Source organism: Lepisosteus oculatus, chromosome 3, assembly GCF_040954835.1.
Source record: "Lepisosteus oculatus isolate fLepOcu1 chromosome 3, fLepOcu1.hap2, whole genome shotgun sequence".
Lineage (NCBI taxonomy): Eukaryota > Metazoa > Chordata > Actinopteri > Semionotiformes > Lepisosteidae > Lepisosteus > Lepisosteus oculatus.
The window spans coordinates 16114064-16141342 of NC_090698.1; the positions used below are offsets into that span (position 1 = coordinate 16114064).

Below are 27279 nucleotides of genomic sequence, written 5' to 3' on the forward strand. Positions count from 1 at the left end.
TCATCAGTTTTTATAGGGTGTATCCAATTTTGATATACTGTACATTAACTATTGTAATACTGTAAAAGTACAATACTGTATTACAAATTTAGTAAATAATAAGTATAGTTGTTTCTGTACTGTGTGAGAGAGTTGAAAGGCCATGCTTGGGTTTTGAAGGAGAAGATTAAACTCCAGTCATCATATTCCCTATTTTTCTCAAAGTACAGTATTGAAGCAAGACTCTGCTCATCATCCACGGAAGAGCTAGCCTGCCAAATACAAGCAAATACCCAACAAGCTAGAGTTTAAATGACCCTAAATGGTGTTCTAAATTTTATTAAGCTGCCATTTTGGCTTTTCATGTAAAAAATGTGAAAATGTGTTTAAGGATCAGAGTGAGGCCTCCAGTTTTTTTAACCAGGACAGACCTGTTCAGAGCACAGGAGACAGGGCACAGGGCACAGGGCACAGGGCACAGGATGAGGCTCCCCACCTCAAAGTCACTCATCTGAACTTGGAACCCACTCCCATAGCACAACTGCCAGAGTTCTGCTCAGGTTAGTGGGTTCAAGGTTGAACAAGTTGGACTTGCCTTGGAATGACAACCCTGAGGGTAACTTACCTGAGGAGTGGAGTGCTGAAAGGAAAATTAATCAGATAATCCATTTTAAAAAAGGAAGGTGCTTTCCAGTGAGGTTTTTGCAGACAGAGAAGTAGAGACACTTTGTGTGATGAAACCTCACCTGTTGACTTCCTCATTCGAAGCAACGTCATCGTACAGTTCACCGTCATCCTCAGGGTGTTTGTCAGAGACCATGAGACCAAAGGGCTTCCTTTTCAGGGTGTCGTAGTCAATCTCCACTGACTCTGTCTTAACATATCCATCTGCATGGAAGGAGCATTTACAAGTTGTGACATTGAAGTAAAAATTCAATCAAGGTGGATTTCCAAATACTTGGCGATGGCGTTTAATGTTTTTGCTTTTGGGATAGCCTAGGATTAAGTTTATGGCCAAACATCAGTATGAAAAGCACAGCAAAATGGGTATAATGAACATGTACTCAGCTCTGTTAGTACAGGAAGCCAGCAATAACAGAACCTGAAATTCACATCAGATCTCTTCAACTGTTGGTACTAGTTCTCTAGTACTAATTTCACAATTGTTTTCACTAATTGTGAAAACAATTCAAGTGGGTTTTTCACTGTGGTTCACTGTGAGAAACATTATTACATTACTGAAATACATCTGGTAATGAGCCATTCAGAAAGAACATATTCAAAGAGGAAAACCAGGCTCATTTTAGGGTGACAATTAAGGGAAAACTGAACTTGTATTGTGCATTTCTACACACTCATGTTGCATTTTCAGTCCAGACCAAGCACAGGATACTTGTATAATGGCATGGCTACACATTTACATGAGTCTGTCTGCAGGTGTCACCGTCGTGTGCATTTTTATCTTGCAGTTTCACTGCATGGATGTCTTAGAATTGCCTGCAGAAATAAAATTATTGAGCCCCACTGTGAGCACAATGTCACACGGCGAGAGAGGGAAGCTCAAGCGGAAAGATGCCTACAAGACCCGTCTTTGTTCCTGCCCAGCCAGCGGCCTTCAGGGTTGTCTGTGATGCGGATGATGTCGATGGCCTCTCCTTGTTTTATCATCAGATCATTCTTGCCCCCTTTGCAGTCCACTCTTGCCTTCACCTTGTGGATGACTTCCAGGGGGCCGGTCAGCTGTAGGAAGGAAAAGCACAGGAAGGATTTAATCAGTTGTGATGGAGCTCCTGAACCAGCACTTCAGTTATGTCTCTGATAATGGGTCTCTTTTCCCAGTCAGGCAGCTGGCTAGAAGGATCTGCACTGAAGTGGTCCGGCCCATTTGGTGGCCCATAAGCTGGGACGTGTTTTCTCCTTGTGTGAGAACAGAGTGCGGTATCACAGACGGAAACCATGTCAATAGCTTATCTGTCTGTGCTGAAGCCTTATCAGCTTGCAGTGGCTGGAAACCGGGAGCTCCATCTGATCCATGTGTGTGGCATACACAATGTCTCTATAATCCCATCCTCACCTTAAACCTCTTCTTCAGATCCTGCTCTTTCTTTTCTCGTTCCTTCTGCTCCTTCTTCTCCTGCTCCAGCCGTTTCTTCTCCTCTTTCTCTCGTTTCTTCTCAAGCTCTTTGGACTCCTTGGATGACCTAACACCAGACAGAGGTGAATACTGATAGGCTAAGCAATCTGCAATGAGAAGTATGTACTGTTCGGAGAGCCCTTCTTCACTCAAATGTGGGCATGCCTTTTGTGCCTTTTGTAATTGGAATTACAAAACCCAAAACTTGATAGTATTTTTTTAAAAATTTTTGGACGCTTCTGGCTACTACTCAGAGAACTACCTCTATCAATAGTTTGTCATCATGCATTTACTGAGTGTGAGCGAAACTTGGTTTTAAACCAGACCTGGTAATCCCGAAAACTAAGTTCCGTAAAAGCCATTCAGGCACCTCTGCTGTGTTTAGTATGAACACAAGAGGGCGTCATCCCCTCAGAAACCTTTATTGCTGCAAAGTCACGGCCATCCGTCCACCTTTGTGAAAATTCCTCTTTGAAATAAGCAATGCTAATGATCACACGTTTGTAGGCAGCAGGAATAGTACTATCAGGATTTTCATAAAGGTCTGAGTAATAACTAGGTTACACTAGGTTAATAGGTTATTTCAAAATCCTGATCTACTGGATGTGGTATGGGACAATTTATTCAATACTTTCAAACATTCTAACCATCAACTAATTTTCAAAGCACTGGATTTATTCTATGCAATCCTTGTACTCTTAACATACCTGTCCTTTTATGCACATAATTTGGGAGTGTACAGAGGTCACTCATTTTTGGGGTCATCTGATATCCCTACTGTCCCTACTGTCCGGAACAATCAGAAAAAACATAGCACTGGATCCAGCTGTGTTACTACTTAGTAAGGACTCAAGACTTCCACTGAAGGAGTGTCAAATACTGTATATGTTGATAACCATGCAATTAACATCCAGTAAATATATTGTAACGCAACGGGGGCTCAGGCAGGCGCCCTTGCCGCATCAGGTCGGCCCCATCCTGACTGAGGCTCGAACCCGGGACTCCCGTGTCTCTCTGCAGTGACCCAGCCCCGTGAGCTAAAGAGAGATCTCTCTACAGCCCAGTAGCTGTAGTCCTGCTATCACAGGGAAGGGCGGTGACATCACCTGCTCTGGTACGCCGGCTCTTACACAGTGCCTGTCGGCCATAAGCGTTACAATATTTTACTATCAGGTCACTGAGACTGTATCAGTGTTCTCTACATGTATCATGGGTTATAAGGAGATTATAAATGGATGTGCAAACCCTACAGTATGCAAAATTGTTGCTAAAGCCTAGGTTCCAGGCAGATATAATTGTGTAGCATTTCAAGATTAAATGGACCAACAAAGCTCTTCTCCACAGAAATTCTGCTGGTCTGAGTCCCTCATGGAGTGTGATCTGGGATTTGTGCACTACACTGGTGATAATAAGACTGGACCATCAATTAAATAGGGGTTTAGCAGGACAGAGAAGACAGGTCAGTCTACGTCCTTGTGTTGGGCTCTTCATTATAGCTTAGTCAATCCAATGTATTTAAAAGAACATTAAAAAACATTATCATTACCAAGAATTGGAGATAATGAAATATAGTAAGAATCAGGACCAATTTTTAACAGGACACAGAGCAAAATAAAAAAGGGAGAGTATTTACCATCGCTCTTCCAGGTCCTCATACATTTCCCCATCACTCCCATCTTCCTTTTAAAGGGAAACAAGACTCACTGCAGTTGGACCGTAATACTGTATATTTTCACAAGAACAGTTGCTCCCCACATATCCGAAACTACAAGATACAGATTTTGTTCCTAAATGCCTGAAATGAACTGTAGTTATTTGTCGTTAATTGTTACTCTTACGCCAGATGAACAAGCTTGCTTCGGGGGTGTTGGCACGGCAGATAAAATTAAATGTGAGCTTGCAGCTGTTACAGTGGTTGAGTGTAAGAAAGTAGGATTTACTTTAGGAAGTAAATCTAATGCCGATCATAAAATTAAACATGGACTGTCTTTCTGCTGTCTGAGTGCATTTTCATACTCTGTATCTGTTGCCTAAATGTTAATTTTATACCAAACTGTTGCACCTCTTGGAGCATCTTCTAGGTTTAAGGCAGAAAATAAAAAATATATAGAATTAATAATTACAAAGGTAGGAAAAATAATCTAATTCATAAACACCACAGTTTCCATTCTCTTATGCTTACTGTATGTTTTTAATACGTATTTTTATTTTGCTCAAGATACATTTGACTAAAGTTTTTTGTGTGTTTGCAACTTTTAACTGGCTCATGGTCTTGAATGTAAAAGCTACATGCAGGGTTTTACATTTTGTTGAAAAATCTCTTATTCAACTTATTGAATTCCTTCCTTTTTTCAGCAGTCTATTTTTTCTACACTTTCACGTCTTTTCATTGCCAGTTCTATTTTCAGCAGAAGACATTTACATTTTACTGCAAATTAGTACAACTCTGTCATGGTGATTTCCAATAATCTCAGCCAGCAGGAAGACAATCTCCTACCTGGTCCTGTCCAGGATGCCCTGTAAAATAAAAATCCATCATGAATTAATGCCCTGCCATTAAATGCTCAACCTGGATTAACACCCTAAAAATAAATGCACAGAGGGGGATACCATATTATCTGTGATGACAATTAGGATTAAACAGCATAATTATAGCTTAAATTAACAAAATAATAATACAAAATTAGTCCACAGCAAAGGTTTGGTCTGATTTTCTCCAGCATGTATTTCAAAGTGTTCAATTCTGAGGAGGCAATCTACTGTAGGTTAAAAAATTCAATGATTGTTTTTTCAGTCCTCTAAAAACAATTTTAGCTGTAATACATTTGTACTGATGCATAAATCTTTTAAATCTGTCTGATGGGAGCTTTTACAAGCATAACAAAGTTCAAAACACATGTATTCAGATTTCACAGGCAGGTGAAAGAAAACAAATTATTTGTATTTAGGTTTATTTGTAAATAAAATGTATAGGCATCTATCAAGTTTTTCTTTTTTCATTTCTATGCAGATAAGCATATTATTGCAGCAAAAGGGAGATGTAGCCAACCAGCCTTGTCCCAACACAGGAATGGAAAATTAAAGGCCAAACCACGCTCAAATATTCTCCTGACCACCGTTTGCTACTTTGAAACACAACAAAAAAGGGATTCCCGCAGTACAGTATGTCACTCGAGAGATTCCTGTAATGGTGCTGTCTAAGATATTTAGATTTAGGCCCAAGATCATTTTGTATTGATGTAGGTACCATTCAGGTATTTAGTCTGACCAAAAGGAGTTGCAGTTGGATTGGGATCAGAGGGGGTTGAAATCTGAAAGAAACTTTGGGAGAGAGCCTTGCTCCATCACCCGAATACAGTACCAGTGGCTAAACCTAATACTGCTGCCAGACAGATGGAAACCAGAAGGTATAATCTCAGAAAAGTTGATGCAACCAAACAAGACATTTGTAGGAATGAAACATCTACAGTAAGCTCTGAAAAGGTCCTGAAGCAAACTGAAAAAAGAGCAGTCAAGAATGATGATTTACATTTTGTTATACTGTAAATATGGCTTAAAAATAGAAAAAACAGTCAAAAAACAGACTCCTCTGCACCTCTGAGCATGCCCATACTGTACATTTCCATACATTTTCTATTTCCATATACTGTAAGGGGACACTATTTGCTGTTTTTAAAAGTGATCTTTACTCCACGCCCTGCAGACTTTAGAGGAAGCAGCAGTTCCTCAGTTGCTTTAAATGTCTGTACAGTAATACCACTGTTAGTGTACAAAGATGTTCACTGTTCAGTTACTGTACAAAGATCACCGGGGGATTCTTTGACCAGCTTAAGCCAATATTTTGTTCTTCTGTTTTGAAGCTACATAGTTGCCAAGCAAAACATTCCTGCTGTAGGGTGATGAGTTTCCTCTCCATGGACAGATAAGTCCAAAAGGACAACACACATTTCTGACACTGTCACGCCCGACATCCCTCCCTAGAGGGCGCTCCACTGCTCTCATTATTGTTCGTGTCATTTAGCTCTCCAGGTGTACCCTTTTAGTGTTATTATTTAAAGACCAGCTCCTCCAGTCCTCGGGGCTCATCATTAGGGTAAGTTGTCGCGAGGCCCGCCTAGCACCAGGAAACCCTACGTCCGTCTCCTGAGGGCATAGGCCTCATCCCCGACACCTCCCGTTTCCTGAGCCCGGGGTCTGGAGGATCTCGCCCCGTCACCCTTGGACCTCCATGTTTCGTTTGTCTGTGTGCTCCCCCCTCCCGGGGACTTTGTCGCGTTCCAGGATGGATTTCCAGTTTATGGACTTTCGGACCGTGCTTTGACCTGCCCTTGGACCCGTTTGGATTTGGATGCCGTTTTGTCTTCCCCGTACACTGTCTCACGGACTATCACTATTATTTTGTGCACTATTAAACCCCTGTGTGTTCCTTTTTACCACGCCTCCTGTTTTCTCCAGCTCTTACCGCATCGCATAGGGTCTTCTACAAGATCCGACACGGATTCCAGTCCGTGTCCGTTACAGACACTTTTAGGAATGCTGCAGGGCCCAACACAGATGCTCAGGCTGCAGACTCTGTAAGTTACACCCGCGATTCAGAAACAAACCCTCACTGAAACCCTCTATCAGAGCAAACTCAAAAGAGCCACAGTACCGTCTCCTCCTGGTTTGCCCGCCGGCAATGGGGGTGGTGTGTTCATGACACCAACGTCATCGTAGTTCTCATCTGGGTCAGGCTGGATTCTAAAGAAACAGACAGAAAACACATCAGAATCTGCTGCCTTTTTAATCCAGTTCAATCCACCTTTATCTGCCTGGTGTCAGGGAGGATAATGGTTAAATGGTAAAGTCACAGGGCTCAGCAGGGTTTGAGGACCACGACCCAGAAACATCAACAAAGGCAGAATCTATACTGTATATATAAAAGGTCAATACTAGTACACACATAAACACCATTTCCAGGCAACACAACACCACCACATGAGTGGATTGCTAAAGGCACTGTTCTGTTTTTTTTCTCTTTGCATAATATGAAAATCTGCAGCTGTTGTTAGATAAATGCATAAATAAGGGAATGTTTTACTTCCCTTTCAAATAGTCACAGAAAATAGTAATTCGCTGCTAAAGGTTGTGTGACTAACCACCCTTCACACAAAAAATATAGAGCTTGACTGTGGAGAACCAGTCTTTCCTTAATTGGGGAGTTGTTGTATCTCATTAATGGATGTTTGAAGAGATGGTAGGGGCTTTCGTCTCCACACAATTTGAAGAAAAACCTTTGTTAAATGAAATCCCCTCTTTTTGGAGTCAATTAAGTTTGCAAATACTGTAGTCTTTCACTAACTCAAAACTGACAAATTCTATGCAAATGGACCTACGTCATAATAAATTACCTACACTATGCAAATGGATCTATGCTACACTAACTGACCTATACTATGCAAAGATGAACATCAGAAAAATCAGCAGAAAATAAAGATTTTTATGAGAATAAATTACAGGCTGACTATTATTTGCATATACAATCCCAATGCTGCAATTTTGTTGTGTGACTTTATTGATGAAAACAATCTTCCATGATTAAAGATTTTCATATTTCAATTACATGAATGTAGAACGAACTGGAATTTGAGCAGTTATTATTGAAAGCATTTGTGGCTAAAAAGGACTAACACCCAGCGAAACCCATGTTGACAGTTTGCTGAAAATTGGTGGAGATACTAAATATAAATAACTGCTGAAATAAAAGTTTTATTTCTGGTTATAGAGTACAAGCTGATTGAGCACACATGGAGAGTTCAGGACTGTCTTTGTAATCTCCTGAGAGTCATTTAGCCCAGCGCTGAGAACCTCACCTTGTTTCACTAACATTGTTGGACTGTGCTAAAACATTAATTATATAAAGTATCTGCCGAGAGGTCTTAAATAGTTTAAATAATGGCGTGACAAAGCAGCCCTGGGATAATGCATAGGAAACGTAATACTATGTTCCTATGCCTGGATTGGTGTCAAATTTACAACAATACTGCTGACATGATTATACATGGAAATGGAAAATAATCTATACAGTGCATGCAGTGTACAACAAAAAATAATTTTACAACAGATTCAAAGCAGGATTTGGGGTCACACGTTTTTCAGTCCTGAAGCCAAGCAACTAGAAGACTGAGGTGACAAGCTGAGCTCATTAACTCCTGTTATCCATTTGAGCATCCTTTGAGAGAACAGTAAAGCTAAACCATGTCCAGTTAATTCAAAAAGGAAAAATATTTCTGCTCATATGTCACACTATATGTGTTATTTAATGGACTATTAGATTGTGTGGCAGTTCTGTGCAATATTATGTTCTAGGTTGAAAATTTAAAGCCTAATTATATGTTGATGCATCTGGATCAAGAACTGCAGTCAAATGCGCCACTCCTAAAGAATGCCACTTCTCCTCTGATCTGTGCTGTTTTGTACAAACACTGACTCATTGGCAATAGGGAAAACTAAAGACTCTTCCTGATTGTAGTTTTCACCCAAAGAAGGTTCCAAAGCTGAAATGTTCTCTTTTCAGCATGGGATAAACCTTTAATTGCTCCTTTGCATGTCTCACCACTTACTTTAAATCACGTTCCAAATGGTTAGCTACTGCATATGCCTTGATATGAAATGTTCCTTAGTGTTGCTAATGAAAATCAATTGATAGCTATCAAAGGCATAATTAATAGCCCAGAGCTGATCATAACGAAGTGCACAATAATGGCAGGAAGTAGAAAGGGCAATTTCCTGATTTTTAAAAATTATTTCTTATTTTACAGGGTGTTTTTAATTAAAAAATATCAGTTTCTTCCAATGTGGTTGTAAAACATCCAAATGAGACAAATGGTCATAGTAAAGAGATACAAAATACAAGTTAACACAAGACATTCTGTTTTGCTCCTCCTGAAAGCAAAACTGAGACAGAGCGAGTGTGTACTGCTATAGGCAAGAGTGATTTAATTTATCCTTGATTTCTCAATATTTCACTGTATGATAATATTACCTTTTGTGTGTCTCGTGCAGTAGCAAACAAATGGCAGTAGGATACAAAAGTGAAAAATAATCCATGCCTCTGAATTTTGCCTTTAGTTTTCTTTTTAAGCAGAAATCTCTCTCCCACACAGAGCTGTTCAAACAGCACATGCTGAGGGTGTGACATAACAAATTTGAAACAGCACTGAAACCTATCTATTTTAAACAAACAAGAAGCTAAAATGTAAAATTTCTCTGAGCACAAAGAAGACATAATATCAATAGCATCCAAGGGATTAATGTCAGCTGTAAGTTGACGTTTGGTTCTTAGATCAGCATGAAAACTTTTCTTGAATATGAAAGTGTCACCCACTAAGACAGAGTAGCAGCATGTGTGACAAACAGAGATGCATACAAATAGCCCCTAGTTTCCTGTATCTGTTTCAGCACCATCATCTCAGCCTCTTCTTAAAAACAAAGGCAGCAGAGACAGAAACAATGTGAACAGGCCGGTATTTATTTTAATCAGACTAATTAATTAATGCAAAATGCAAGACTGTTCTAAATATCTCGAACCAGTATTGGCCTGTCTACAGTAAGTCTAATGTCACCAGCATTGCACCTCAGTAAGTGTTGTATTCTGTACCTGCCACCAAGTAGACTTTAAGACTGGTCAGGACTTTGGACGTCTTTCAAACCACTTCTGACTCTATAAAATACATTTTTTAAGCTGTCTTGATTCATTAATTTAATTTGGTCACTGATGAACAGTCCTGGGCTTGCCAGCCCTAGGGTGTGGAATGATGGAACCCTTCTCCTGGGCAGGGCAGGGGTCAGGAGAAAACCCTAACTTTTAAGCCGCCCAAACTCGGTTGACAAACATTATCCTTTTTGTATTTTATCGTGTTTATGTGCAGCATTTATTATAGAAAAATTAAAGCCTGCAGCAAAACACATAGAATTTCACAAATCAAAAAATGAAATGAAACGCATGTTGAAATGAAAATGCACGTTTATACAATGCTAGTGGCCAAAATTCCTTGTCAGGCTCAGGATTTAAGCCCCAATAATCAATTAATGGTTGATTGATTGACCGACTGACTGACTGATCGATGGATGGATGTACAGTACCAATAGCGTACACATTTGTGCTTTGTACTAAATGCCTGCTGGTGATAAAAAAGGTTTTTTCTGCTTCTGCTTCTCGGCATGTTTTAATCTCTTTCAGTTGGTGCTTGGATCTCAAACACTCTCCTGTTTTAATATCCCCAGAGAGGTTGGCTGCCCTGGTATGTGTATCTTGCAGACCGCTGGTCTCGCCTGGCCACACTACTGCATCCAGGACCCCTGGGGCTTAGAGAAAAGGATGAAAGAAGCTGTGTAATATGGAATCGCACTGAGCATGGCCGGGTGGATAGATAGCAGCACAGTCCAGCAAAACTTGCTCGGAAATGACTTCATCGAGGATGTGAACAGGGAGTGTGACTGGATAGCAGTCAAATGACTGTGGTGGCCCTGGCTCAGCCATGAGACGAGTCTACAATGGGGTGTTCTCTCCCTCCCTGCCTTCTCTCAGCAGAAACGCAGGAGAGGTGGATTCCCAGGAACAGAAACACAGAACACAGAACAGAAATGCCACAGAAACACATCTACAGCCACCCTGAGGGGCGAGTAGGATCAAATTCAAAATGTTATTTTTGTTTTATTAAAAACATTACAGAATATATAAATAGCTGCCAATGAAGGTGACAAAAGAAGCCAGGAAGGAGGACCTGACTTAAATTAAAAACAGGAAGGCAAGATTGCACAGACCAGGGTGGAAGCTTAAGGCTGTTGCCAGATACTCACACTGCTCCTGGGTACCTCGGGGGTAGGTTTGGAGGAGAGGGTGCCACAGAGGGGTGCGAGCTCAGGGGTAGTGCTGGGTGGCTGCTGGGATGTGCAGAGGAAGGGGGAGGAGGGGGTGGAGGTGTCACTTTCTTTAGCCCAGGAGCCGGAGCTGGAGAAACACAGACACAGAAGGGGATCCCACAGGCTTAGGCAATGTTCAGACACTCTGATTACTTGCGGACTGAAGATATACAAAAGCCAGGGAGATCATGAGCGGAAATAAGCTTCTACCCCACTCTCTGTTGTGCAATGTATTACTTTACTTTACTGACTGTCACCTGGAGCTCTGAAGACTGGAAAGCTCTGGAAAGACTAAAGTGATTTATTATAAAAGTTCTACAGGTGCTGGAGCCTAGTGTAATTAATGTTGATGCTTAATAACTATTACTTATTTTCTACAAATCCTTATTTCAATTTCTGATAGTTGATTTTTGTTTGTACAAGTTTCGTTCCATCCATCTGTTTTCTAACTGCTTTATCCAAAACAGGGTCATGAAGGAGACAGAGCCTAGCACTGAAAGCAATGCATGCAAAGCAGAGTATACCCTGTAAGGGATACCAGTCCATTGCAGGGCACACACAAACACATACACACTCACATCAGGGCCAATTTGCCCTGAAGCTAAGTTGTAATTTACCTAACAGCATGTATTTGGACTGTGGGAAGGTGCCAAAACACCTGGAGGAAAGCCATGAAAACACAGGGAAAAAATACAAATTTCCAAACAGATAGCATCCCAGGAACTGAACCCAGGGCCCCAGTGCAGCAACACAGCAATGCTTACCACTGCACCATCATGCCACCCAACCATCAGTATTTGATTTTTAATACCAACTGTTCTAATGATACTTTTTATTTTTTAATTTATATTTCAACTGGATTAACAGCAACACCCCTAATTTAGAAACACATATGAGGAAATGCCACAACATAATGTAAAACACCCCACAACATTTCAGCTATTAAGTCTTCTTCAGGTGTCTTCTCACTAGATTGCCTCTGAAAAAAAAAAATCTTTCTACTTTTCAGCATGGAATTGACCTCTACATGTTTGTCTGCTGTGTGCACACTGGCCCTGTTCCCCACTCGGAAATCAATTTAGGAAATACGCAATGTGGAGTGAAAAATGTCATGTCTTTAAGGTTAAAGCTGTAGGGGCAGCTTTAATACACTGCATTGTTTTATAGTGTCCTGGATTTAGGAATCTAGGTGGCAGCCCTAAGAGGAATAGAACTGTTTGTTCCTAATTAATATGAATGAAAAATCAAAGAAATGTGTATTTATAGGTGAAAGAAGGAAGTATTTTTAAAACGGGAGATATTTTAACAAGAAATTAAAAGGGGAACTTAACTAAAGAGAGGAAGCATAGTTTTTTTTATTTTTTAAACTAGACCTCAGGATGGATGTCTGCGTGGGCAAAAGGCTTTGATTCTCTTCAATATTTGAAATACGGCAGCACTACAGGCGTCTATCCAGCCCATAATGCCAATTTTCTATTGTTAGCTTTGCTTTTATCTTTTATTTTGAAAAACCCACGACTTAAGTGTACTGTACATCACAGCCCTTGTGAGCTGCGATGTGCAGTATGATTTCAAATTCATACAGTGATACAGTGACCTACTGTTTACCTTTCTAAGGACAGTCCTACAGTAAGTACTTTCTCTAGTTATGTTGCCAGAAAAGAACAGCACTCAGACTTTAACAGCGAATTCGATCAAGGCTTAAAAAACTTACAGAGAGAGAGGAATAAAGAAAGAGAAGAGCTCACATGCAAAGGCCTTGGGGAAGTGCTTGTGAAAAGCAGATCTAGAGCACCATACTGACAGCAAGATAACGCACGTCAACAAGGAAGTTAGATACAGAAAGGCTAGATACAAAAAAAAATCACAAAGCATTTACAACACACAAACAAGTCTGATAATGATCTTGATGTCTACAATTACACTTGCTCTTAGTCTTGTGAACTTTTCGGTCTCATTATCAAATAACTGCATAGATGTTGTTTCTTGCTTTGTGTTTTTGAATGTATTAATTCTGGAATAGTTCAAGCGGGTAGCTGCGTCAGCATGCGTAGGCTGCAATGGAACAAGTAAAGATTTCTTCCGTGCTGAAAACAGAAGAAAAGAAACACAACATTTCAGCTGTGAAGCCTTCTTCATAATAAACCTTTACTTGTTCCTTTAATTCTGCAATGACCCTCACATCAGTGCTTATAATCCCTGCCTTTTGGTCCAACTTTGATCTTAATTACTTGTTCTAATTGGTCCATTGGATAAAACCATTTAACCAGGCTTTTTTCCATCAACAGTTCTCAGCAATCTTCAAAAACTTGGAAGAGCATTTAAGGGCATTTAAGTGTTAAATGTTTAAGTGTTAAGTGTTGGCTTGAGGTGATCTCATTGTTAGCTGCTAAGAGCTGCTGTGAAAGTTATAGCAAGTATTTATTAAACAGATTGGTACTTTGTTGGCAACAAGATGCCCACAGCAGGGTATTTTCTAAGCCATAGGTGGAGTGCAGGAAAGAGATTGTTCAAAAAAGTATCTGATTCAATCGAGTGTTGAATTAGTCTCAGTAATAAAGAGGCAAGTTGTAATGAAGACAGATGCAGGGGAGCAGCAGGACCTGGGCTGGGGAGCACTGCATTCTACCAATGCCTGTGATTTCTACTGTTATGAAAGTAATTAGTAATCATTGACTGGATTCATACAACATTTTTAATCCCAAATAATTTCAAAGAGCTTCACACATACAGTAGAACGGGACCCATTTCATTTCCTCCAGCAATCCTGTGACAGCAGCCCCTGTGTACGTCAGATGATGTAAAGAAGTGAGACCAGTGAGACCATTTCCAGTTAAATTAAAGGAGAATCCATACGGAAGCCAGACTGTCCTAGCTCAGAGCAGAATTCAGGACACTGTCCCTAATCTTACTGTACCTTCAGTGTCTTGAGAAAATATCATAGCAGTAGCCCACTTATTATGGAGTACATTTATTGGTAAACAGATCAGTCAGCTTCCTTTTTAAGATAAAAATCTGCTGCTTTTTCAAGCTGATCTCAGCAACCTGCACATCAAATATATTTTAATTGTAAATATTGATTATTAGGTTTCAGCACTTCTAGTGAAGTGATATCAGATTACGTCATGGAAGCTTTTCAACTCATTACACAGCTCCCACATTCATTAAAAGCACATTTTCCAGACATTGATTTTGGCTTGAAGACAAGAAAATTAAATCTAAGCGGTCAGCCTAATGTGTATGATAACCTGCAGCAAGAATTAAGTTAAAAACAAAAATCCTAGTGCAACAAAAACAAAAAATGGTTTGCTAGCCTCATGGCTGAGATGTAAGGAGACATTTTTTCAAGACCAATAACAAAGTGTAACGCTTGTCTCAGTAATTTCAGGTTATTTTTAATTTTGTCCTTGTCAGGTTATTTTGTCTGTCAGTCAATATTATTAAGATCATTTAAACATAATGACAGAGGCAAAAGTAGAAAAAGTGTCCTTGGATCAGTGAAAAACACTGTGTGACTCCAGTAGTGATGGAGGTATTTGATTAACCAGCAATGACACAAACACCTACTGTATCCTCCAAATTCTTTCATGTGCTCCCTAGACAGAGATCAGAGAAATATAATTCCCCGTGGTACAGGTACTGTATGTTCTTACACAGATGGTTCAAAGAACTGACTCTTTCGTCTTGAATAGAGCTGATATGGAGGGATCTACCAAACAGCGGGCCTCTCTCTTTTGTGACTATTCTTATGTTCTTATGGATTCATTCAAGATTAAAAACCCAGAAACGCAGTTGCTACTTTAAGCTCGAAATTATTGATATTTGGGTGTTTAGAACAAACTGCCCAGCCACATTGTTAGAGTGATAAGCTAGAGATACACTGTCTCTCCAATACCAGGATGGGAAAGTCCTATTCTACTCTTTGCACCACTTTCAAGTTGTATCACTGTATTCAAACAGCATTAAGAATTCAAAAACAGGGTTAAGATTCTTACCACAGTTTGAACACACATTAAACACAATTTGGTGGTCTCTTAGCAGACTGCCAAATATGAACATTGTGGTGTTCTAACCCATAGCCTGAATCCAAGTTTGAAGAAGCTTTCTATTCAATTAAAAGGCACCTGTTAAGGGATCTTCTGTGCAAAAATTCAGTCTGCTTTGCATTTACCACTAACTGTGAAAATTACTGTGGTGAGGTTATATATGGTTTGATTCATTGACAATAAAAGTAAGTCTCAAAACAGTAAGCTGGAACCGTTACTAAATCTAATTTGAATGCAAAGTTCAAAATATAACTTATATGGCACAATGTGTGTTTGTACAGAACCTACTCTTCCCAGGGAATGTAGGTTATGTGCTTAAAGGGTTTCTCCATGCATATTGAGCAGGTACAGTAGAATGCTCAATGGTAATGCCTTTCATGCATATAGTGTTTTTGAGGATCTCAAAGGATCTCAAAGTGCTTTTCATATACAGTACTGTAGGTGGGGAGTCACTTCATTCACTACTGAAGTGCAGCACATGGGTGACACCATATTGAATTGAGGGGGAGCTTTAGGGAGGTCAAGCCCAGAGTGGAATTTAGCCAGGACACCTGGGTTAACACCTCTCTCTGTGCTACTGGCCTTTTAATGACCAAACATTCAGGACCTCAGCTTAAGGTCTTATCTGAAGGACTTCAGTAGAGTGCCCCTGGGCACCTTACTGGGGCATTGGTTTGGAAATTGTGGTTTAGAAGGGAGAGCTCCACCTATTGGCCCACTACCACATGCAACAGTAACCTGGGTTTCCTTAGAGGTGCAGCAGTTTAACACCTGTCTGTAGAGCCTGAGGTCTCTGAAGCAAATGGCTTGATTCGGGTTTTGACCACAGACTCAATTAGCCTGTGACCTTCTACCACACACTGGGGCCAGTAACAGCATAGTCGGCGTTCCCCGTAGACCTCGAACACCAGAAGCCTCGATCATTTACAATAGGGAGCACCAGCAGAGACCTGGACCATGCTATGTACTCCATAATAGGCTACTATATTTCTGTCTATTTTTTATGTTGTTAATTTTAGACATTCTGCAGCATTTGTTCCTCAGAGCTACTGTACATGTATGCTGTTCTTTGGAACAAGTAATTGGTTTATTCCATGCTGAAAAAAAGAATTTTCACGTTTCGGCCGTGGAGCCTTCTTCGGGTGTGAAGAAGTCTCCATGTCCGAAATGTTGTGTTCTCTTTCTTCTTTTTTTCACCATGGAATAAACTTATTACTTGTTCCTTTGCAGCATACGCATGCTGATGCAGCTACCCACCTGAACTGCTGTTCTTTGGGCCTGTTAGTTACCTAACACATTGCAAAAGAAGGTAATTTCACATTCTCAAGCAATGATTTAGTAACTCGCTGAGCTTATTAGAGAAAGGAAAGTTGCGTACACTCTTTCATATAGCAGTAAGAATGTAACACCAAGGAATTCTCTGAACCTCTAAATATTTCAGGAAACACACAAGATCCCTGCTAAAATAATCACCAATTTGATTAAATTCCTACTGTTGTGTTATTACTGGATCAGCAATATAAGAATATACAGTATTGTCTCCCACAATCACTCACTAATGACTGGGCAGCTGCGGAGAAAACTATGTTTCTTTTTCTTACGTTGAGCAGAATGTTCCAATTACAATAAAGTGTTAAAGAAATGCAAAGGTGTGTCAACAGTGCATATACGGCATTTAAGTTGTATGTAGATAAATACCCTGCAACCCTAAAGTGGATGAAGTTAGAAAATGGATGCCTTTGTTGACTTCTTGTGCAGGTACAATGATCCAAGGAAAACATAATTTTTTTGTGGAAAAAGATTTAATCCTGTACAATTCTGAACTGCCTGCATAACACAGCTGTAGTGAAGGGGTGCAGTTCTAGAGATCTGTGTGCGCTGATTCCTCACTGGGGCTGTGCAGTGGCTCTGTGGCTTCATATCCTGCAGCTGGCAGAGGAATCCTACTCCGTTGGGCCCCCTGAGTAAGGCCCTGAACCCCAACTGCTCCAGGGTTGCTGTATAAAATGGCTGACCCTGCGCTCTGACCCCAAGCTCCTCTCCCTGTCTGTGTGTCTCATGGAGAGCAAGTTGGGGTATGCAAAAAAGACAAATTCCTAAAACAACAAATTGTACAGTATATGGCCAATAAAGTGATCTTATCTTACTAACACTCAACAGTTTCAATTTCTCCACCTGAAACACAAAAAGACTCACTACTTCCCACTACTGCCAGGGTAAACAGCTGAACTGCAAACCGTTTCAGACTAGCTGAGGCAAGACTTACCGTCAGTCGCGGACTCTGCGCCCTTTTTAAACTGCTCCAGGTTTACATTGGGAGGCCTGTTTGGCTTTGCTGGGGGAGACCCCAGAGCAAATATATTGGGCAAAGGGTTCCGTTTAGGGGCTGAAGGGTCACTGTTTTCTTTCTGAGCACCAAGTGCGCTTGGTTTTCTTGGGAAGTCCGGTTTGTGCGCTGCAAAGTTCAGCTTCTGGGGGGGAGGTTTGAGGGAGGGTGCTGCCTCATCCGAGCTGTCCTGGTTCAGCTTGGCAAGGAAGGCATTCCGGGCATTTAGAGGTTTGGTGTCTGTTTTCGGAACATCTTCGCTTTTGTTGTTGCTGGCGCTCACTTCACTGTTATCTTTTAGAAAGTTGCTCTGGACACTCCTAACACCAGAAGGTTTCAGGGAGACCCCAGAAAATGGTTTGGCTGCTGGATCAGTTGTGTTGCCTTCGTCAGCTTGTGCTTTCAAGACCTTAAAAGAGCTCTTAGGTTTGGGAGCAAGAGGCATTTTGGGTGGGGTAGCACTGGTCGTGCTGGTCTCCCCAGTCTTAGCAGTGTCTGTGAGCCAGGGAGGCTTGGAAACAGCAGCAGGCTTTGGAACTGCTGGCCTGGTCTCTTTATCTTGAAGGTTAGAACTGCCAGTGGCCTTTTGCAGCGGAGGTTTAGGAAACATTGGCTTGGCTTCACTCTCCTTTGGTGCCTCTGAAAGTTTGGGCTTGAGGGGCTGTTTTGGAAAAGCGGGTTTGCTCTCCTCCAGAGTATTTTGGTTGCCCCCAAACTTGTTTGCAGTTGGTTTAAGTTTCGGGAAAGCAGGATCCTTGTCATTTTTTTCATCTGGGGTTTTTGGAGGTCCTGAGCTTTTGAGGAAATTTGGCTTGGGTGGGGTGTTCGAGGTAGTACTCCCAGAAAGACTGCCCTCAAGCGCAGCTCTCTTAGCTTGTAGAGTTCCTACGGACTTGGTAGGCTGAACAGACACTTTGGGTCGGCTCCCAGGAACTGCTTCAGCTGGGCTGTTACCGGTGTTGAACTTTGCCATGATAGCCTTCACATCCGCCTTGCTGTCCTGCAAATGAGATATAAAAAAGAGGACTCCTTAAGAAATGCAAATGGGCAGGGGCTCAAGATGATGCAAAACTGTGAACTGGCTTCTGGTATGAAAATAATTTTCAAGCTCATTGGCTAGCTTGATGTATGCGGTATGTGCCTTCCTGTGTGTCACCTTCAGAGCCGTGGGGTGGTTATCACCACCACACTGGGCTAACAGCAGTTATTCTGTCAAGATCGTCTTTTTGATCTTCTAAAAGTCAGTTTTGGGTACAGTATTGTACTATACATGCATGTTTATCAGGGGCAATTCAATTATGAGAACTTAAAAACAGCAATAATTTAATAACTACCCATATAACAATAGAGGAACCAAGCAATATTAGGATTTGTTTTTTTACCTTTTGTGTAGGTTTTAAGCATTAAAGATTCACATTTTTAAGCATTAAAGTGTTGTTTCTACCATGGCTTTTTCCTGTTATGTTTCCTGGCAACATGTTACTGTATGTCTATTGTTTGTTTGTACATTGTCTTGATGCACTGTTTGCACTTTGTTTTGTTTTTTACACTTGTTTTACAATCGAGAGACTTTCTGTAAGTAAGAATTCCATTGTACCAGTACCGGTTACATATGGCAATAAAGTTCAAGTTCAAGTTCAAGTTCATGTTTACTCAAGAGTGAGGTTCAGTTGAGTGCACTAGAATTGCAGAAGAAAATTAAACTGAACAATCTTTTGTTTCAGAAAGAGTTAAATACTGTATACAGTAACCAGCAGAAGTACGGTAGCCTGTGAATCAAAATTCTCCTTTCATGTTTACTTGACAATGTGGCTTTATTTCAAAACAGCACAGCATAAAACAGACACATGAAGAGGAACTCAAGGTAGTCTCAAATTTTACAGGGTTGTTTTCAGTTGGCTCCCCCAATCACTTGTAAATTTTCAAACTTGTACAAAGTGGGGGCCCTCCAGTGGGAATCTTTAAAGAAGAGCCTAGCAAACAGGAAGTGTTTGTTGCTTGCAAGCAGATTATTTAAAGATTCACCTTAATCCCTAAAAAAGGCTGGAGATAAGCAGTCCATTTTGGCAAACTGATAATTGCTACTTAGTTAAGGGCTTTTTCATTTCTGTAATCTATGGTGAACGTCTACGTTTCTGCTGTATATTGAAGCTGGAAGATAATTACAGATGATTTCTCCTTACCTTATCTAATGCACATCTCCTGCATTGTTCAGTATCATAAGCGGTGTCAATAATCACAAAGGAGGAACATGTGTTATGAGTTAGTGATGAACAAGAATTTAGGAGGTGTGTTTCCTTCCGGATTTTAAAATTTGGAGGAAGCTCACCAAGGGCTTCTATATACTGTATAAAACATTCTTTTAAAGATGAGATTTCTCCCATTCCAGGATCCAGACAAGGGTCAGGCACTTGTAGTATACAGGGAGACTGGGTCTGAAGCACAGCCTTTCTGCAGGCTGTGAAAACTGACAGAACCCATCACTTTGGCTGGTCATTAACCAGAAGATAAACAGCAGCATGAGAAGTCAGATATCAACTGGCAATAAGATCTGTGATTTCATGTGCAGGAGAATTTATTAAAAGAATATTGCACACTTCAACTTATTTAAAACCGTAATAATAGACAATTCTTTCCTATAAAAGTGTAAATAATTGTGACATTAGAAAACCACAGATAATTAAGTTATTTTTTTAACATGGCACCTTTTCATTTAAACTATTCCCTGTTAAAGTCTGCTTTGACAGGGACGTTTAAAACAGTGTTTATCAATTAGAAAGCAGTACTTATTAACAGGGACACAATATTCTCTCATTCTTCAGACCATACATTGGAAAGGAAGCAGAGCAGTGCTTCCTAGGTCAGTCAGTAGGGATAGTTCTGTGGGGGCTCAAACTGTGCCCTAAAGTTGTGATTCCCAGCAGGCAATGAACTCTTGGCTGAGAGCATCGAGGGGTGGAGGCGTCGAGTCAGACAGAGTGTTCTTGGCTTTTCTGGAAATTGAAAAGTGCACAGCACTAGTAGGAAATTATATTTAATTAAATTGTATATTAAGGTGGAGCAGTATTGGTAGGAGCAGTAATGATATGTAATTGCAATTTGAATCTAGAGTAAAATTACCATTTGATGAATATTACCATGATGAAACACTATATTATTATTAATTATTGTTGTTGTTGTAACACATATAAAACTTCCCAGAGTAACTGATTGCACATTGTACACACACACAACATATTTTAATTATACCAGGTTGCAAATTGAATACGTAAAACTGAATAAAGTCCCAGTTGATAAAAAGTTGTGGAATGCTTTCAAATACAAATGAAACCAATACAAAGATGGTTAAAACAATAAATAAACAGAATGCTGATCAGTGACATGAGCTAACAGAATCGTCTGCATATACTCCAGCTGCCAGTTATCAAAATTGATTTCAGGAGGTCGTGTATAATACGATCATTAATTTAAATTACTTCCTTCCTGCAAGTGTCCTTAATAGCAAATTGTGCTGAAGCTAGTAACAAATCCACTCACAGGAAATACGAAAAACTACAGTTCCCTTTGAATTGGGTCCATGCAGTGGTCAGGTAACCCTCAGCATGCCTGAAATGATTCTGATAAAGTACACGATGTTGCTGACAGTGGGAGCTGGAAGACAGTCATCTTTGCCCAATCTACTTTCTTATACAATGTCTTATCTCTGTGATTGCCTTTATCCTTTTGTACTGTAGAGACATGACAGACTTACAGTATAAACTACAGAGAGGCCTGGTCAATTGTGCATCAATGCAGCCTTTTTTACTGTTCAGTCTTAATTCATACAATTTTATTCAAGCCAGCTTCTCTGTGCACCTAGGTAGCCTTTTCCTGCTCAGTAATAATTCAGACAGCTTAATTTCTCAATCAGCCTGCATTATTACTTTATCATTAAAACCTAGCTCCCACTGAAGATTCCTCTGTGAACCTGCGCTTTGAGCTTGGCTTGCCATTAGCTACTGTACAGCCCTGAAACCACAGGGACTGCCGCATAACACTCGTTTAACCATTTCTGGAAAAAAGGGTATCAGTTATTAGCTTCGTGATACCAACATCAAAACATGATTGGGCAGTTCTTTCCATATTCACAGAAGCCTTTGTGTATTAAGGTGTCTCCTGTTCTCAGGTCTAAATACACTTCCATGTACTGTAGTTTCCACTGACATCAACTGGTTTGTGTTTCACTGTTGATATTGAAGAAGTCCAGTGGACTGACTTTGTCAATGGTCTTCTGATGAGGTCAGTAACCTTGAGTGTTTCGAATACTTGGTTGAGATCCACTCTTAGTCTTCTCTGTTCAGGACTGAAAGGATTGAGCTCTTTCAGCCTACCTTTGTAGGATATATCTGTTTGCTCTTGTCTGAACCTATTCGAAAGCGAACTGCTTTCTTGTATCTTGGTGACCAAAACTGTAGGCAATATTCTGAATGAGGTCATACCTCATAGCCACATGCAATTCCTTACATTATATTAAAACAGCCAGGTGTTTTTCCAGTCCTATAGTTTGTGTAAATCCTTATGAATACAGCTTCTGCAATGTTTATTAATTCTTCTAGTAATCATGAATATATTTTACAAGTGAACATTAATAATGAGCCTGCCGTTCTGTTACAAAAACTGCACTCTTTTCACACTCAGTAAAGAACAGCCAAGAGGAAATTTGATTAAAGTTGTCAAAAACTTAAATAAAACTGCTAAGGTTGATAAAGGGTAGTTATTTCGTATTGTGCATCTCTGCTATATGACTAACCAAACAAGAGAATGTTATTTCTGAATGGAATAAAACAGCAGTGTGAAATGTAAGTGCTGGGACAGACTTTAAGATGACCTCCAACAAGACAGGAGAGGGCATGTGCGACTCTCCTGCAAAATTAAAAAGACCAACTTCTAATAAGAATCTTTTAGATTGCGAGCAACTGAATGAGAACTGACATAACAAAATGTGTCACGTGTGACAAACATTAAATAGGACAGGCCCCAATTTTTGTTTGTCCCCCAGGCTGAATCAGATAAAAAAAACTACAGTTTTATAGCAAAAGTAATTACCCCTATGGAGACAGCAAAGAGATGTAATTGACAAGTTCTGAACTGTACAGTGTTGGGGCAGCAATCAAAATTATTACTTGTTTAACACTCTGCTGTGTCACTCTCCAAGGTGAAGAAATACAGCCAATCAACGACCGAAAAATTATATTTCATCACCATACGTGATGCAGTATGTACAGAAATGACATGTTTCTCAATATTGAAAGAAATGACATTCTTTCATTATTCCTCTTCCTTACTTCTGTCAGCTGTTTTAATCTGTTTCTGTGCACATCAGGGATCCGACAGTGTTACAGCTCTTATACACCTGATCGCTCATGGTTACCTGGCCAGCCAACAACTCTTATACACCCAATCTCTCAATGGTTAACTGGACAGTTGAACACTCTTATACACCTGATCTCTCAATGGTTATCTGGCCATCTGAACACTCTTATACACCTGATCTCTATATGATTACCTGCCAAGCTTAAATATCTTATACACCTGATCTCTGGTGTGAGGCTTTTGATGCAATAAAACCCATAAGCAGCTGTTAAGATGCTCTATTCCTGAGGGACATAAATAATTAATTGATTGGATTAAATAAAATGTATTGACAGTTCAGCACAGAAACTTTAGGCAGAAATACTAAGCCATTGTACAGTGTTGTCATTTTTAAACAGTGTGTTTTCACAGAAGTCCATATAATACAGTTCTCGCAACTTTCTCAAGCTTAAGTTAAACTTAGAGCTCCTGGTGAAAACAATAAAAAATCAATCCAAACTAGTCTCATGTCACTAGAGCTGGTAAACACTGGATTGTTTAAAACCAAATAATTATTAGAATGATTTTCATTGAGCACAAAACAGAAAAATAAAACTATTGGTACAACAACATTTCATATATTAACTTATGCACACATATTTGAGGAATGGTAATGTTAATAATTCCTGAATCCCTACAAAATAGCAAAACGTTTGTACTTACTAATGACAACAAGATCAGGAAAAACAGCTCCTCTGCTTGCTATTAGCGTGTGCCTGCAAATTCATGTTTAGGGAAGTTGGCTCAAGTGGTGAAACTATTGCTAACATCACTATTTCACACAGGATACAGTTTCACATAGTTCTCGTAAATGACAAAAAAACAAAGCAGCACAGGAAGAGGAATTCAACAAATCCTTGGTTTTAGTTAGGCATTTCTTACTTTTGGTCTGTACAAAGTGAGCAAGATTTCAAATTTGTCCCATTGAATCGTGCTGCAGACATTAAGGGGCATAAGTATTTTGAGTACTCACTCATTTGCCAGTTCCTGGGCCATGTCACATTGTAGACACAATTACAGTACCTGCAGTATGCTCAGTGAGGTTTATTCTGGTGTGGCACTGAAAACTGGACACTGAACACTGCAGAGACTGGCAAGACTGCCTTGTGAAAGCGAGGGACCATTTTAGCCTAAGACAGTTTAATTGGTGAGAGCTGTACTAGTGTATGTGAGTCTATGAACACACTGTATTTTTATTTTCTTCTTATTATTATTGTCAGTAATATTAATAATAAACTTTCAAATGTCATTTTATCCCACAGGATGCCAATGCTCTTGTCACACAGAAGGGTAGCTTCTTCATTCCCCTATCAAGTTCAGCTCTCAAGTTCATATATCACCTGGGTGATATGTGGCAGCTGTTCTGCAGAAGCAGCCCCACTGCACAGCAGATCATTCAGAGACATGAGAAAATGCTTCTCCGATTGAACTAAGGGGAAATTTAAGAGAAGGCCAGATTGTACCAGTCCAGAGTGGAATTTAGCCAGGGAAAGGGGATTAACTCCTGGGTTTTCATAAACATTGCCAAGACCTGGATTTGAAGTCTCATTAAATGGATGGCACCTCCTACTGTACATCACTAATCCCTAGTCGCCATTGCTGTTATTAGTTTTGATCATCTGGCAGAGGGAAGAGCTCCCACTATTGGTTCACCAATATCACAGTAACCTGGTGTCTTCTGTCCCAGTGCAGGCCGGACCTTGCTTAGTTTCCGAGATCTGACAGGATCAGGCTACAAGGTGCTATCAATGTATGTATTAAGGTAACTTTCTGGAAAATACTCTTCTCCTTATGAGGAATGATTGCAGTTGTGAATGGATATGTTCAATGAAAGCCTTAGAACGACAGAAAAATGTACCAGTTACAACAGAATACTCGCCTGATATGCTCTTCAAGTAAGGATATTGTCTATTTTACACAATCTGTAATTTGACTTTCGACCATGACCAAAAGGCAATAATAAACCAATACCAAAAATCTAAGAAACAGAAGATTGAAAGCCATATGATTAGGGTTCATCAGGCTTACAGTATAATAAAATCATGGAATCAGGAAACCACTTGCTGAATAATTGAACTGATCAAAGACCGACAATGTATGTACTGTTTAATAACAGCTTGTTAAGTAGCTTCCAGCTGAAGATATAAAATGTGACAAATGCACAGCCTCGACTGGAACTGTGGAAGAGGATGATTTGGCGATTTCTCCACATCTACCCCCTACCAACAAAGCTTGGAGTCTTTACAAAGCCCATCTTGCAGGGGTGTTTCTTTAGCACAATAAGTAAAAAGTAACCCAAAAACATGATACACTAACCTGCTCCATTAACGTCTTATTCTCAACAAACTTCAGAAGAAAACTGTGCTTCCAAGAGTCTCAATGTTACTGTTGAACGTAGACCCGAGAATATGTTTTAAACAAAAAAATCACAAAGTTTAGTTTTCTCTTTTTAAACTTCCCAGCTTAGGACAGTCAATTATTATTTACCCCTCTTATCTCTGGTTTCTAAAGATCATAGACCTCAGAGTCATTGTACTTTTAAATGTTGTACTATGAACAGTAAGGTTGTGGTGCCACCTAGAGGAAGGAGACAGCACTTGCAGGGACACACGGTATCCTTTTCCTTTCCGATTCCATCTTATAGCTGGATTATATTATATATATATATTATAATAGGTTATATATTAATAATGGATTAGATGGCTGGACTATAGCTGGATTATGTGCAAAAACTGCTGAGACCTTTTCAGGTATCGTAGAGATTTCCCTTTGCAGCTGTGTTTCTGTCAGACTATATTTCAACTTCTTTTGCAACAGGGGGCATAACTCACTGAAGGACTCCTGTTACAATGCATCAGTTTTAATTCCTCCAATGTCACAGTGTTGTAACTTCAGGAGTTACTCTTCCCTTCCAGAATTTTGCAGGTTTTATCTTAATTGGGTTATTGCATTTCAGGAAAGGATACACAAAGGTGGCTTATATTTCACTGTATATTTTATATATCATGCTTCTGAACTTGCCCTAACCTGAGAGCTGAAGCCTGACCAGTTACATATTGATTTGTGATTGAAAGTTTTCTTTGTATCATGACAATAACTAATTTTTTTGCAATGTTGATCGTTCAGGTAGAAACTTTGTATTATCATTTTTAGTGAGCTACCTAAATGTGTGTGGGATTTTTAGAACCCACGTGAAATAAATAAATACAACTGAAGCTGTTGAGCAGCGCAGGTGATCATGAAAAAAATTACACAGCACAGTTGGTCACAGTCTGATCTGAAATCCAGACTCTCTGTGAAGTTTCTGCCATTTCACGACACATTCTTAGTAGCACAGTATCTAAATTGCACAGTGATGAAAGAAACAAGGAAGCTCAGACCACATGCAGGAACCAGACACAAATTCCCCTGGCAGAAAATAACATCAGAATAAAAATAAACATCACAGAAAAAATGCTTACATGAAATTTTAAGCCTATGAACAAATTGATATTTCTATACCTAAAACAGATCAATTAAAACATGTAGGCTTGTTTGCGTTGTAGTGTAAATTTAGTGGTACTGCTGTCCTTTGATAAAATATACTGTACAAAGACCCATATAATATAACACCGCCCTATTGGAAAGGGTTTAGCAGGTAGATACTTTGTCTTCTTAGTTGTGTTAAGAGCTCTTACAGCTCACACGATCAGACAATTGGTAAAGATTGAGTCAAACCTAATCTAAATAATCTAAACTGATGTCTGGAATATCTGATATACAGTAGTTTCTCAGGTGCATGGCTTTCTGGAATCTAAAGTGAACACAGGTGAGTTCTGGCTCACTGAATGGCAGAATGTGGGAGCTCTCAGGTGCCATTGGCATCAAGAGTAAAACATTTGTATCTCACTGAGAACCTGAGAAAGTTTACAAAAGGCTATTCAACTCATCAGGGTTTGTCACTTCTCTAAAAGACAAGTGGAGTCCAACAAGAATTTTCCTGTAAGGGAAACTAAGGTGACAATGAGTTCGGCCTCAGCAGCTGGGGGGGGGGTTTCATTCCCAGACCAAAGGAAAAGAAAAACACAGACATAAGCAAACAAAAGAGGAAGAGAGAAGCTGAAAAATGCTGAGCAGTTGAAAGGAACTTCTTTTCAAACACTTCACTGCTTCACTCATCGTACTGGTGGTGGCAGTACTGTTGCGTCTGTGCTCCCGCCCTAGGTGATACAATGTGACATATCACATCTTACAGGTCCTGTAGTTATGGTGTGTGTATGAATAGCACCCAAGTTGCCTCTTTAAACTGGGGTACTTCTACTACCACAAAAGCGTATTGATAATGACAATCCTATTGATAATGGAACATGCTAAAGAGCTCATGTGATATCATTGAACAGCAGGCTACTGCTCCCACTGCTGTAGCACAATTTCTTCCACAAGCTTTGCAGCCTGTGCCATGCTCTTGCATCGTGGAAAGAGTCTTCATCACACCCTTGCTCAGCAAATGGTTGTAGCAG

General features: G+C 40.0%; 1 protein-coding gene across 4 annotated transcripts in view; it reads right to left on the bottom strand.

Moving 5' to 3' along the window:
* Window positions 1-27279, bottom strand: part of fyb1 (FYN binding protein 1) — a 50054-nt gene that overhangs the window by 13377 nt on the left and 9398 nt on the right. For 2 of the 4 annotated variants that reach the window (XM_069186943.1, XM_015340404.2), the window contains exons 1-9: window positions 25097-25204; window positions 17330-18389; window positions 10955-11105; window positions 6765-6853; window positions 4611-4630; window positions 3747-3793; window positions 2054-2180; window positions 1560-1719; window positions 726-867 (exon numbers count right to left, since the gene is read on the bottom strand). In XM_069186943.1, the coding sequence (XP_069043044.1) occupies window positions 726-867; window positions 1560-1719; window positions 2054-2180; window positions 3747-3793; window positions 4611-4630; window positions 6765-6853; window positions 10955-11105; window positions 17330-18389; window positions 25097-25105 (1805 nt within the window). In that variant the 5' untranslated portion in view covers window positions 25106-25204. Of the gene's footprint in view, window positions 1-725; window positions 868-1559; window positions 1720-2053; window positions 2181-3746; window positions 3794-4610; window positions 4631-6764; window positions 6854-10954; window positions 11106-17329; window positions 18390-23443; window positions 23523-25096; window positions 25205-27279 lie in introns of those variants that run through there. The other 2 variants (XM_069186942.1, XM_069186941.1) reach the window with 2 other exon arrangements.